This window comes from Hemitrygon akajei, chromosome 2 (genome assembly GCF_048418815.1).
Source record: "Hemitrygon akajei chromosome 2, sHemAka1.3, whole genome shotgun sequence".
Classification (NCBI taxonomy): Eukaryota; Metazoa; Chordata; class Chondrichthyes; order Myliobatiformes; family Dasyatidae; genus Hemitrygon; species Hemitrygon akajei.
The window spans coordinates 158,650,898-158,664,705 of record NC_133125.1 but is presented as its reverse complement, the minus strand read 5'-3'; the positions used below and the strand labels follow the sequence as shown (position 1 = coordinate 158,664,705).

At 45.2% G+C, this 13,808-nt stretch overlaps 1 protein-coding gene across 11 annotated transcripts in view; it reads left to right on the top strand.

Moving 5' to 3' along the window:
- Nucleotides 1–13,808, top strand: part of LOC140717235 (PHD finger protein 1-like) — a 92,696-nt gene that overhangs the window by 20,692 nt on the left and 58,196 nt on the right. For 4 of the 11 annotated variants that reach the window (XM_073030594.1, XM_073030602.1, XM_073030586.1 and 1 more), the window contains 2 exons: nt 9,194–9,380; nt 11,439–11,574. The exons of 3 other annotated variants lie outside the window; for them this stretch is intronic. In XM_073030594.1, coding sequence (XP_072886695.1) covers nt 11,550–11,574 — 25 coding nt within the window. In that variant the 5' untranslated portion in view covers nt 9,194–9,380; nt 11,439–11,549. Of the gene's footprint in view, nt 1–82; nt 382–9,193; nt 9,381–11,438; nt 11,575–13,473; nt 13,799–13,808 lie in introns of those variants that run through there. 4 more of the 11 variants (XM_073030611.1, XM_073030638.1, XM_073030648.1 and 1 more) reach the window with 4 other exon arrangements.

Below are 13,808 nucleotides of genomic sequence, written 5' to 3'. Positions count from 1 at the left end.
TCCCAATTATTTTTCCGCCTGCCTCTCTTTCTCTGTAAAGTTGGGTGCTGCGCCAATGAGAGGGGGCGGGAGAGACCGGCTTCCGCGACGCTCCCTCCCTCTGCTTAAATGTGTAAACTCATTCAGACCCAGTTTCTGCCGCGGGGTGGCTTAGCGTCCCGGAACTGAGGGCTCGGCCTGTGGGGGAGCAAGTATGAAACTGAATTGCGCAGTCAGGGAGGTTTGCTGCTGACTTGCACAGTTCTTTCATTTTTTTAAAAAATGTAAAAAATCCCCACATAATGTCGCTATTGGGAGCGTTCTACAGAACCTACCTCCGAATCATGCCGGGGAGAATGGACAGCTAATTCCTTAAGCAACCTATGCTTCAGGGCGACAAAGGTGGGTGATTCGAGATGTAAACTTTTGAATTACGTTTAGAGTACCTTTATGTAAAAGACAAAATGGAAAAAAATATCAGAACGTTCAGCAGGTCAGAAACACGAGAGATCCTACAGATGGTGGAAATCTTGAGCAGCACACACAAAATGCTGGAGGAACTCAACAGGTCAGGCAGCATCTATGAAGAGGAATAAACAGTCGACGGTTTAGGCCAAGACCTCCAGCAGGCCTAGAAAGGAAGCCAGAATAATAAAGGGGAAGGCTGAGAGGAGAATACTAGCTGGAAGGTGAGAGGTGAAAACAAGATGTGGGGGATGGGGAAAGTAAGCTGGGAGGTGATATATGAAAAAGCTAAAGGACTGAAGAATCTGATAGGAACAGCATGGTGGGAGCACTTCATTTATCTACCTGCACAACTGCTGTAACTACAAAGTTCAAAGTACATTTAATATCTAAGTGTGTATACTAGATACAGCCTTGAAATTTGTCATCTTGCAGGCAACTACAAAATCAAAGAGACCCAGTGTGCTGGGGGGGGGGGGGGGGGGGCGGGGGGTGAGAGACAAACCATGCAAACAAGTAACATTCAGAACTAAAGTTCATGAAAATGAGTCCACAGCCACAAAGCCAGTTCATTGCTGTACCCAACCCAGGACTCTCTTAGTTGCAGGCCTCAGCCTCAGTTCAGCGCAGGGATGGGTAAACCTCAGGGAACGCTGGCCCATCACTCCATTCTACACTTTGCAACATTGCTACATGCGTACTGAACACTACATTCTGCCTTCTGTTTCTGTTTACCCTCTCAGTGTGCTTGCTTTATGACATGATTCAAATGAAGGCATTGACAACAATAAACTAGCCAGTTGAGTTGGATTAATGTAAATAGGTGGGTGGTGGCCAGCACAGACTAGTTTCTGTGTTGTATGGCCACTCGAAGACTTGAATTCTTTGAGGAAGGAAGGTGAGGGTATGTTTTGACGTTGGCCTTGTCGGGTGGATGCCCTGCACCGACCGGATGACAGGTTGGTCAACAAAGTGAACCTGGGGACTCTAGCCAGCGGGGGTTTTCTTGATTGAAAGTCTGGTATCAGCGCGGTACTGTAAGGCTTGGTACTCATTCCCCTGCTTCTTGGTAAGAATATTCATGATGTGGATTAATTAGATGTTTTTTTTAAAAAAAGGCTTAGTTAAGAAGTATTCAGATGCCACCATGAAACTGGCAGTGTAGTTGATGGGAGGGGTACCATGGACTGCAGGAAGATGCCAATGTTCCAGACAGACAGAAAACTGGCAACCGGAATTTAATGTTGAGAAGGGTGAGGTTGTATATGTGGGGCAGTGAGGTAGGGCCAGGGGATATTCAGTCAATGGGAGGATAGTGAGTGGTGTGGAGTAACAAGGACTTTGGAGTGTAGGCACACAGGTAGTAGGACACGTCAATAGGTGGCTGAGAAGGTGAAGGGCACATTTCTTTATAAGAGCAAGGAGGTTATGCTAGACCCTGCTACCCATTCCCCTTCCCTGCCCTACCCATCAACTCCCTCTAGTCCCCCACCTTCTTCCCTTTATTCCATGGTCCACTCTCCTCTCCTATTAGAATCCTCCTTCAGCCCTTCACTTCTACCTATCAGTTCCCAACTTTTTACATCACCCACCCATCCAGCTTCCGCCTCACCTGATCCTACCTATCTCCTGTCAGTTTGTAATCCTTCCTCTTCCCCACTTCCTTATTCTGGCTTCTGCCCACTTCCCTTTCCAGTGTTGGTGCAAAACACTGACAATTTACTCCCATCCTGGTCTGGTGAGTCCCTCTAGCATTCTGTGTGTGTTGCTCAGATTATGCTAGAATCGTAGACAACATTAGTTGTATCACGCTTGAGTACTAAGTGCAGTTCTGGTCACCACATAACAGGAAAAGAGTGATTGCAGTGGAAGGGATGTGTGGGGTTGGACCCAGAGCTGGTTGGTTGTGACTAAGAGGTAGCATTGGCTAGACTGGGGTTGTTTTCATTGTAGAGGAGACCAAGGGGAGCCTTAACCAAAGTGTATAAAAGAACAATTGTAGATTGAGTCAGAAAAACATGCAGAAAATGCAAAGGGAATGTATCCTTTGGTAAAGGCCAGACTTGATGGGCCAAAGGCCCTCCTGTATGTCTTAAGAAAATTTGAGAAATAATATGACTTGTTTAGCAATTTTGAGAGCTTAAGAGGGCTGAGGATGCCCATCATCCATTCCTACATGTGCTCTGTGTCATTCCCTGGCTGAGCTCCACCAGTGATCTGCCAGGGTTCTAAACCTGATGGGGCTGTCTCCTTGCATCACCTCACCACAGGTACCAGCCTTATGGCAGATCCCACAGAGATGGCATACCCTGTGATGGACTTCGGGAGGTCATAAGTAAGGAGAAAGTATACTTTAAATGGTAGGACCCATGGGAGCATTGACGTACAGAGAGATGTTGGGGTCCAAGTCCATCGTGGCCACATCAGTAGATAGAGTGGTAACGCAGGCTTGTGGCTTTCGTTCATTGGACAAAGTGCTGAGTATAAGAGTTAGGAAGTTGTGTTGCAGCTGTTTAAAACTTTGCTCAAACCACGTAGCATTGTGTGCAGTTCTGGTTGCTGCATTACAGGAAGGATGTGGAGGCTTCGGAGAGGGTGCAGAAGAGGTCTGCCAGGATGTTGCCTGGATTGGAGAGTACTAACTACAAGGAGAGGTTGAACCAACTTGAACTCCTTTTTCTAGAGCATCAGAGAGCTGACAGATTGTATAAAGTTATGAGGCATGGATGGTCTTTACATAGGGTGGAAATATCCAGCACGTGAAGGGGGAAAGTTTAAAGGTGTTTTATGATTTTTTACATAGACAGTGGTGGGTGGCTGGAACAGGCGGCCAGGGTGGAGGCAGATATACCAGCAGTGTTTTGGGATTTAGAAAGACAGGTGTACAGGTAAGGGTTGGAGGAATGTGGCTTCATGCAGGGAGATGAGACGAGTTAAAATTGGCATCGTGGTTGAGACAGACACAGTGGGCTGAAGGGCATGTTCTTGTGCTGTGTTGTCCTGTGTACGTTTATCCTGCCTCGTCCCCAGGGTGAGGGACTTCACTGTGTTGTTCACAGAACTTGCCCCTGGGTTAGGCAGCTCTTAGCCAGGACGGGGCTTTCGGTTGGAGAGTGGCCCGTCAGTCATTCCCACTCCTGACCTTGGGCACTTCACCCCAGTGGCGATGGGAGATGGCAGCACCAGCACCTCCCATCAGAGATCTTTCACTCCCCATTCCACACTCCCACCCAGGAGGGTCCTCTGAGGAACTCCCTGATGGACAGGAATCCTCCAGCCAGAGCTCATTGTTGCACGTTGCAGGGGCCTCACATTTGGTTCATCATCTTCTTTGAAGGTCTCGGCACGTCTACCTCCACCTCCTCCTGCCCACGTCCAAACCGCTGGGCTCACCATTATGCACCACCCATTTCTGAGCCTGATATTGTGGAACTTCAGACTTCTGGACCTCCTTCCTTACAGTAGCGGGGGGTGGGGTAAGGTGACTGCAGTAGTGTTACAGAGGGTCCAGCCCCTCAAGGGTGTTCGAATCGGGGTTTGGGGGAAAGCATCCCCCCCCCCCCCAACTGAGTGTTTGGTGGGAGTACAGCATCCAACACTCCACTACATCCTGTCAGTCTGGAGCCTGCTTATAGGGTCAGAGTGGTTGAGGACAGGTTGGAGGGGGCCAGGGCCTTCTGGTTACTGGGCAGTTCAGGATGCGAAAAGGGAGGTCCGGACTGGTGATTGCTGCTTGTCTGGGAGTCAGGAGCCTCTGCAGACTGCCCTGAGGTGGTCCCTGCCAGAGGGGTGAGTCCTGCCTGGAGCTGGGCTCCATCCCAGTGACGTGATACCAAACCTGCCATCCTCTGGCAGCTCAACCTGGAGATCCTGTTGTGTCTGTCGGATAGTTGTCACAGTTAGAATCACACTTAGAGTCACAGAAACTGACTGTTCAGCCCATCAGCTCTGTACTGACCATCAAGCACCCATTAAACAGATGTCCTCCCTATAATACCATCAATTTCTCCCCACTCCCCCCCCCCCCCCCCAAGATTCTACCCCCATCACCCACACAGTAGAGCACAGTTTGCAGCAGTCATTTGGAAGTTGAGGTCTTATCCCTGGTGTTTGTGGGATCTTGCTGTGCATCATTAGGGTTCCACAGATCCCATCACCCCCAGATTTGGAAATGCCATGTGAACATTGGATACATCGGTTTCCCCCGCAATCCGAAGGTAGAGCGTTCCTATGAAACCATTTGTGATCCGAAATGTCGTAAAGCGAAGAAGCAATTACCATTAATTTATATGGGAAAAATTTTTGAGCGTTCCCAGACCCAAAAAAACCCCCCACCAAATCAAAGCAAATAACACATAAAACCTAAAATAACACTAACATACAGTAAAAGCAGGAATGATATGATAAATATACACCCTATATAAGTAGAAATATTGTAGGTACGGTGCAGTTTCACTTATCAAACTCGGGAAGACAGCAAGCCAAAATCGATTTGGAGAAAAACAATTGGCACGTACGTACGCACACACACATGCCTATGCACATATACACATGCGCAAACAACTGCCCGCACAAGGCTTCATGGTCATTGTAGTCTTTCTCGGAGTAAACACACGTATAAAGCGGGCATCTTTTTTTGGTTAGTGAAAACAAATACTAATGTAGGTCTTTCATAACAGCGAGTTGTAAAGCGAACGCTCGTAAAGTGGGGGCCACCTGTACTTCCGCTCTGGACAGACCTGTTCCTGTGGAGAGGTGGTGGAGCACTGCCATCTACTGATCTTGTAGTGTACTGCACCTCGTGAACATCTTGGTATAATTGAAACTGGTTTATTATTGTCACATGTAACAACCAAGATGCAATGAACTGTTTGACTTGCATACTGTTCATTCATGATTACACAGTGCACTGAGGCAGGGGAAGGTAAAACAGTAACAGATGCAGAATAAAGTGTTAACAACTACAGAGAAAGTGCAGGTGAACGATGAGATCATGAGGTAGATTGTGAAGTCAAGACTTCAGTTTATCATTCTCGAGAACAATTAATTAGTCTTTTAACAATGAGGTAGAAGCTGTACTTGAGCCTGGTGGTTTCAAGCTTTTGTGTGTTCTGCCCAGTAACAGAAGGGAAAAGAGGGAATGCCTGGGGTTGGGTGGGGTCTTTGATGTTATTTAGTTATTTATTATTTATTGAGATACTGCACGGAAGAGACCTTTCCGGCCCTTTGAGCCATGCCACCCGGGAACCCCTGATTTAACTCCAGCCTAATCACGTGACGATTTACAGTGACCAATAAACTTATTAACCAGTGCGGATTTGGAATGTGGGAGGAAACTGGAGCAACTGGAGGAAGTCCATGCATTCCACAGGGAAGACGTACAGACTCACTACAGATTTCGTTAGAATTGAACTCTAAACACCGATGCCCGAGCTGCAATAGCCTCCTACTAACCCCTATACCACCGTGGTGCTCTCTGCTATTGTGAAGCAGCAGGAAGCGTACACAGTCTGGAGGGGAGGCTGGTTTCTGTGATGTGCTGAGCTGTGTCCACAACTCTCTACAGATTATTGTCATGGGCATACATAGCCAGGATATAAATGCTATGGAAGTCCACTGTTTGCAGCAGCAACACTGTACATTGCAAACATAAACTGCATAAACTAAAATTGGCATAAGTTTGTATAATTTGCATGACACAATCAACAAATAAACATAACTACATTAGTGCAAGTTGAGGGGCATGTAGAATTGAGATCTTTCTAGTTGGTTGATGGCCATGGGGAAGAAAGCTGTTAAACCTTGAGGTGTGAATCTTCAAGCTCTTGCTTGGAGTCAGCATTGTAAAAAGGGCAAGGTCTGGATTATGAAAGTTCCTGATGATGAATGTGGTCTTCCTGAGACGTCACCTATTGTAGATGTCCTCAGTGGTAGAGAGAGTTATACCCATGATGGAACTACACTTTACAGCCTCTTGTTCACAACAAGCCAGCTAACATCTGTCAGGTGCATGAGTGAACTTCCTGTGGGCAAACTGAGTGTGAACACACAACACCCCTCTCATGTGTCTATAATCATGCAGTTAGTATCTGGCATCCCAGCTTGCATCATAAGCATCTCAGAATCAGATTTATTATCACTGACTTGTATGATGTGGAATGTATTATTTTGTGGCTTCAATGTAGTACAAAGACATAAAAGTACTATGGATTAAACATAAGTAGTGCATGAGATGCAGTGTGGAACAGGCCCTTCAAGCTACGCTGCCCAGCGATGCCTAATTTAACCGTAGCTGAATCATGGGACAGTTTACAATGACCAATTACCAGTACGTCTTTGGACTGAAGCTGGAAACTGGAGCATTGGAGGAAACCCATACAGACACAGGACGATTGCACGGAGAGCAGCAGAAAATGAACCCAGGTCACTGATACTATAAAGCGTTGTGCTAACCAATACGCTACCGTGCTGCCCCAATAATAGGGTAGTGTCCGTGATTCATTCAGAAATCAGAGGGAATGAAGGTGGCCCTGAGTAGTTGAGTAGGGGTTTTCAGTCTCCTCTCTGAAGGTCGATATCCCGGATGGTGAGGGTTCTTGAGACACCGCTTTTTGAAGACATGCTCGATGTTGGGGTGGGTTGTGGCAGTGTTGGAGCCGGCAGAGACTCTGATCTGAAACAGGAGGAAGCTGGTCTCTGTTGCTTCTCTATTCAGATCACATCACAGCAGTGTATTAGCTGAGCAGCATCTTCCTGTACCTATACCTTATCCCTGATTTCATAATCAAACATGTACTGTGCTGCTGCAAAAAGCTGAATGCCATGGCACTTACTGCACTGAGTGCAAGTGCCCATGACAATAATAAGCTTAACCTTGAACTCTGGGTGGCCTGGTAGTATAGCGGTTAGCATAACGTTATCACAACACCAGTACAGGATTCAATTCTTGTCGCTGTCTAAGGAATTTGCATGTTCTACCCATGACAGCATGGTTTTCCTGTAGGCACTCCAGTGTCCTCCTATACTCCGAAGACTTGTGGGTTAGTGAGTTAATTCATGACATGGGTGTAATTGGAGAGTGTGGACTTGTTGGGTTGAAAGGGCTTGTTACCATGCTGTATCAACATGATCAATCCTACTGGTCCTGTTAATTCCATATTGTGAGGGCTGATTTTTTTTTTGCTCTACTCTGTGATGACCATAACCTGTTTTACTGCCCGGTTGAGTGGGAGATGTGGTGTCTGTTGCACAGTGGGAAGACTAGCAAACACACGACTCCTCGAGGGGTCAGTAGTGCAAAGGGTGAGCGTTTTCAAGTTCCTGGTTGTCAATATCTCTGAAGATCTATCCTGGGCCCAACATATCAACACATTTAGAAAGACAGGAGATCAGCTGTATTTCATTAGGAGTTTGAGGAGATTTGTTATGTCACCAAAGGCTAGCCAATTTCTACAAATGCACTGTGGAGAGCACTCTAACTGGTTTAATCTCTGTCTGCTGTGGCAAGGCAACTGCATGGCTTAGAAAAAGCTGCAGAAGGCTGTAAACTCAGCCAGGTCCATCATGGGCACGAGCCTCCCCACCATCGAGGATATCTTCAAAAGGTAATGCCTCAAAAAAGGGGCATCATTCATTAAGGACCTCCGTCACCCGGAGCGTGCTCTCTTTGCTACCAACCAGAGAGAAGGTACAGGCATCTGAAGACACACATTCAACATTTTAGGAACAGCTGCTTCCCCTCTGCCGTGAGATTTCTGAACAAAAAATGAACTCATGAACGCTGCCTCGCTATCTTTGCTCTTTTTTACCCTACTTGTAAAGTAGATATACTGTGTACACATGCACAGTAGATTCCAGTTGATGGGGCCACTGGTTAATCGGGACAGCCACTTATTTGGGACAACTTCTAAGGAACAAAAGCAAATCAAGAAAATAGCTGGGATCCCCTTCCTTTGTTTGGAACACTGTGCCGCTTGCCAAACGCTCTCTAACTAGCATCATTCATGTGCATGTCGTGTGACAGTTAGACACTGCACCATGCTTAGAGCAAACAGTTTATAAATAGTGTCACTTATGTGTGCTTGAATTTAAGCAGCACTGGTAGTTGGCAAGTAATAAGCAGCAAGACATTCAGAACTGTTTTGCTCTTTGCGGTTTCAAGCATTCAGGCTTGGAGATGCAAGAGACAGCCAGGAATGAAACTGAAATGATTTAATTATTTCAACAAGCTAGGAATAATGAAGAATTTAAAACGAATCAGTAATTTTCTTGAAGGTTACGATGTACTTGTGGTAGTACTGATAGTTCTAATTTATTCTGTATTTCATTTAAATAATTACTCAGTTAACCAGTAGTGTGTCATTTTTTTATACCTTTTTATCTATTTCTATGAAATTTTGGCTATTGGGGCAGCCACTTAATTGGGCCAAAATGAACTCCTGACATATCCCAGTTAACTGGTATTTTGTTGTAATTTTATGTGTTGCATTGTGCTGCTGCAAGGCAATAAATTTTACCACAGATAATAAGCCTGCTTCTGATTCAAAGTCAAGTTTAATGTCATCTGCACAAATAACAAATGAACAGGTGCAATGGAAAGTTTACTTTCAGCAGCATCACAGATAGACCATCGGGTCATCAGCATCCACATGTAAAACACAGCTTAAGCATAAATGATGAACAATTTGTGAAACTTGAGTGCACCGTTCTTGTTCTTTGCTAGTTGACCAGGTCTACTCTCCCTGCACAGCTCTGAGGAAACGCTCCTGTGGTACCACGACATGTGCTCCCGCTACCTCGCTCAGCACAGTGACCCATGCAAAGGACCTGTGACCGGATCGCATCCCGAGCGAGAAGGGGCCATCTCTGAGCCTCCAACACACTGCCCCCTGGTTTAACTGGTGGATCCCACCCCCGCAACCTACCCCAGCTCGGACGTAAGTTTTGATTGCCAGCTTCTAAGGGTGGGGTGGCCCTTCATGATGGGGAACAGCACGTCAAGGAATGGCATAACTTGTGGCCATTCAGCCCGTTGACTCTTTAGCTGCTTATTGGTGCAAATGTCCATTCAATCTTGAGCTGGCGATTAAAAGTGTTAACTAAGTCTGTGTCCCTTATAGTTTTACATATTGAATTCCTGCAGTTTAGGAGCTTAGTTCAAAATAGATGTCTTGCCAATTATCCTTCAAGGGAGATTGTTTAAGTTTAAGAGACCGGCGGAAGAAGACCTGAGAGCTTGAGTGGATTATAAACAGAAAATGATTCTGTGATGTACTCCAGTCCCAGACCATTGAAAACTTTAAAGACATGTAAGAGAACTTCAAAATCAATTCTTGATTTCTTGAGTTCACAGACAGAATTGTTTAATACAAGAAGCCAGTGCAGAGTAGATAGTACAGGAGGGATATGTTCCATCATGCTGGTTTTGGTTAAAAGTCCAGCAGTGGTGTTCTAAATCAGTTCAATTTTATAAATAAATTGCTTTGGAAGATCAGTAAAAAGTTCATTGCAGTAATCTTGTCTATTTAATATAAAGGCTCAACAGAAATACACTATTGCATTTCATCTGCATAACCAGAAACCAAGCTTATGCTCTCTAGTGATGTCTCCTAAGGGGAGCATGAATAGTAAGAGTAGGGGATCAAAACAGCTTCCCTGAGCAATGCCAAAAGATGCCTTATAAAATTGATCTCCAAAGCAGACAAAATTTTCTCTCTTAAGATATGTGAATGAAACCAATTGAGGGCACTTTTAGACAGGCCAGCCTAATTCTCAAGGCAACCTAGGAGAACATTGTACGGAACTGTGTCAGAGGCAGTGCCAAGACCCAGAAGAATTAGACTGAGACTTGGCATCATTACTGAGGCAATTTTATTGCAGGCTATTTCCGTGCTGTTGTTTGATCTAAAATCCTGACTGAAACTTCTCTAGAATATTGTTCTCATTCAGAAAGTCATTGAAATTATTGAAAATGACTTTCGCCCAGGAATGGAAGATTTGATATAGGCCTGTAGTTAGCTGTACCTCCTGACGAAGGGTCTCGACCCGAAACGTCGACTTACTTTTTCCTCTAGATGCTGCCTGGCTTGCTGTGTTCCACCAGCATTTTGTGTGAGCTGCTTGAATTTCCAGCATCTGCAGTTTTTCTTGTGTTTGTGTAGTGCCTCACTTTCAAGGTTTGGCTTTTTAAGTAGGAGTTTGACAGTAGCAGTTTTGAAGGCACCAGGGAAAAGCTCCAGTTTCAAGGGATGTGTTAATAGTTTTCCTTAACAGAATTAAAAACACTATTAAAATAGTTCTGAAAAATGTGTTGGGGGCAGGGTCCAGATAGCAGGAAGACTGTTTGATCTTTGTTTCAATCGTATAAAGTTCTGAATCAGAAATACTAGTAAATTTTGACATTGCTCCAGTCTTTTTGAGGTTGGCTTTAGCGGTTACCAGTATCTGTAGCTACATTCTCCCAGTGGAAGTAATTTTGTTGATTTCAAAAAAGTATTAAAAATCCCTCACATTTTGTGGAGATGCTTGACTGAGGATATTATGGTTTGGACCAGTGTTCAACAGTCGGCTTATAGCTGAGAATAATATTCTTGAATTGCCACTATTCTTGCAGAGCGTATAAAAGGGACTAGTTTTTTCTTGAAAATATTACAGCGGGCTTCCAGTCAAGTTTTCCTCCATTTTCTCTGAGCTACTCTGTACGATCTCTCGAGTTTGCAGACAGAATTGTTTAGCCATGGCAAAGCTTTAGCCCAGATTGGGGCCACTGTGTTCGATATATTTGTCAAATGATTGTTGAAAGAATCAACCATTTGATAAACTCAGCTAGCCAGGCAGCATCTATGGAAAAGACCCTTCATCAACACGTTCATTTCATTTACTGAGTCGTTTAGGTCACATGGATTGGGTAAACTAACCAGCTCAGAATTTAATTTGCATTGCAGCATCAAGAAACTGGTTTTTAACTATAATTTCTTACATGGTCTTGGTTACAGGAAGGAGGCAATCAAAACTTACTCAACAGTGATCAGAGATGGATCGGACAGAGAGACATTGACAATATTTAGCCCCTTTGGCATTACTAATTCAAGTGCAGCTCCAAGTTGATGGGTGGGCGTGATGACATGCTGGGTAAGATCTAGGCTGTCGGGTAAGATCGTGAATTCAGCTGTCAGAGGGTTTGCATTTGAGAGATCATTAATGTGAATATTGAAATCACTGTCATAGTTCGATATATATCAGAGGATGAGAAATCTGAGAGAAAGCAGGCACTTGATCTCGGAGGGCGATGAATGTTAACGCAGAGGGCAAGATCTGTGCCACAAATTTTAAACATATTTAGCTCAGAATTTGAAAAACTGTTGGCAAACAGTGGATTGCAGCTGAAATGCTTTTTGAACATGGTAGCAAGCCCACCACCTTGTCCACTAAGCCTTGGTATGTTCATTCTGTCAGTCGGGGACACGCTGTAGTTCAGATAACTGGCTGTACTCATTTGCTCTCAGTAAACAACATAGATTAAAAGTCTTATTTGAAAGATATTTCCCATTTAAAAGAGCTAGCTTAAAGAGAGTAGCCTGGAGTATTGTAATCAGGGGGCCCTTCCAGTGACAATGGTCTGAATAGGATAGGTGACATCTACAGAACTGTTGGCTAGTGAGGAAGAAGTATCACATGCTCCATTGATTGTAAATACTGATACAGGCAGGTTTGCCAGACTGCAGTGCAGTATGTTTGCAGACAGCATCCGTGAGCCCAGACTCTTTGGGTGAAGACCAGCAAATGTTCCCATAATAGATTAAAATTGTCAATGAAGCCAAAGTTCAGCATCTGAGGCCAATCATGCAGATTAAGAAGCCTGCCAAAATGCCCAAAGCTGCAGCCTAGTGTGGGAATTGGTCCAGAGATAAAAATGCTTGTACTGATTTTTAGAAATTCAGAAACCACTAAAGTCACGTTTCAGCAGCTCAGATTGTTGCTGAACAATGTCAATTATGCTGACATGGTAAGGATCCTTTTTACAGACAGTTTGTCAGCAGGCAAGGGAGCTCGTACATTATATCAGAAACTCTAATGCTGGGAGAACAGTCACTCTTAGCTAAGTGAGAGGGGGCATGGGATACTCTGAAAGCTGGCATTAGACTTAATGGGCTGAGTCACCTATGTAAAGCTCATTCCCTTTCAAACTATTGGCCCAGTTCCCTTTCATAACTTGACACTTTCTACCTGATAGAAGGTGGGTTTAGCCCATGTTCTGGGCTATTGCTTCTCATTCTGAGTTAAAGTGAGCAGGGAAGTTTCCCCTCTGCAGTGGCATCCAAACTGAGATCCTTCCCTGTACACTGTGGGCCTGGGGCAGAGGGTCTGCAATAAGCCCTGGATACGTAGTAAGTTTTCAAGCATGTACCCGGACCTCCCAGCTACTTGTCACTTCTGCAGGCTGGAAGAGACGGTGTACTAAGTGTACATGGGGGAGTGTCAGGCTGCAACCTCTATTTCTGCATGTCTGAAAGGATCTGCTCCTCGCCCGTTGGTTACATTTAGACCAACGCTCTGACAGCTGGTGTGGAGGGAGGGTGGTCGAGTCAGACAGAGCATGTCCTGGTAGTCTAGTCATGGCCGAACGGGCCATCTGTGGGTCCTGGAGGCAGGCACCAGTGGGCATCCCCTAGACTGACTGCCTGTCAATCTTGTGGGGGTATTTTCATTCCCAGATATCCCTGGGGAGGATCACGAGGTGAAGTGTCCACAGGTATCGTGGAGGTATTCTGGGACCATTGGGCATCCTAGGTAAGGATGGGAATATTTTAAGTTAGCAAGTGTTTATTGTAGTCTGTAGTGACTTGTATTATAGTTCTTGTGTCCTGATGAAGGGTCTGGACCTGAAAATTCGACTGTTCATTCCCCTCCATAGATGCTGCCTGATCTGCTGAGTTCTTCTTGCATTTTGTGTGCATTACTGTGGACTTCCAGCATCTGCAGAATCTCTAGCTTATGTACTTGTAATAAGCTTGTTTCTTTTTTTTTTAGAAAAAAAAATCTGTTGCTGATTCCAACCCATCCAAATCCTGGTCCACCATCAGTGATGAGAAGATTTTCCTGCAAGCATACACGCGCACACACATCCCGTCCCATCTCCCGGGCTCCTTCCACGTCCACACGCTGAGGTTAAAACCAGCCAAACTGCTCTCTCCATGCCAGCAAGCTCCAGCTCCCTGCAGACCTGGGCACACAAGGCACCTGACGCTGAACCAGTGAAAGAATTCAGCGGCCGGGCAGCATCTCTGGGGGCAGAGAGATGGTCGACATCGTAGGACGGGGGACTGAGAGTGTCGAGAGGTGGTGTTATCGATGGGTGGGTGTGA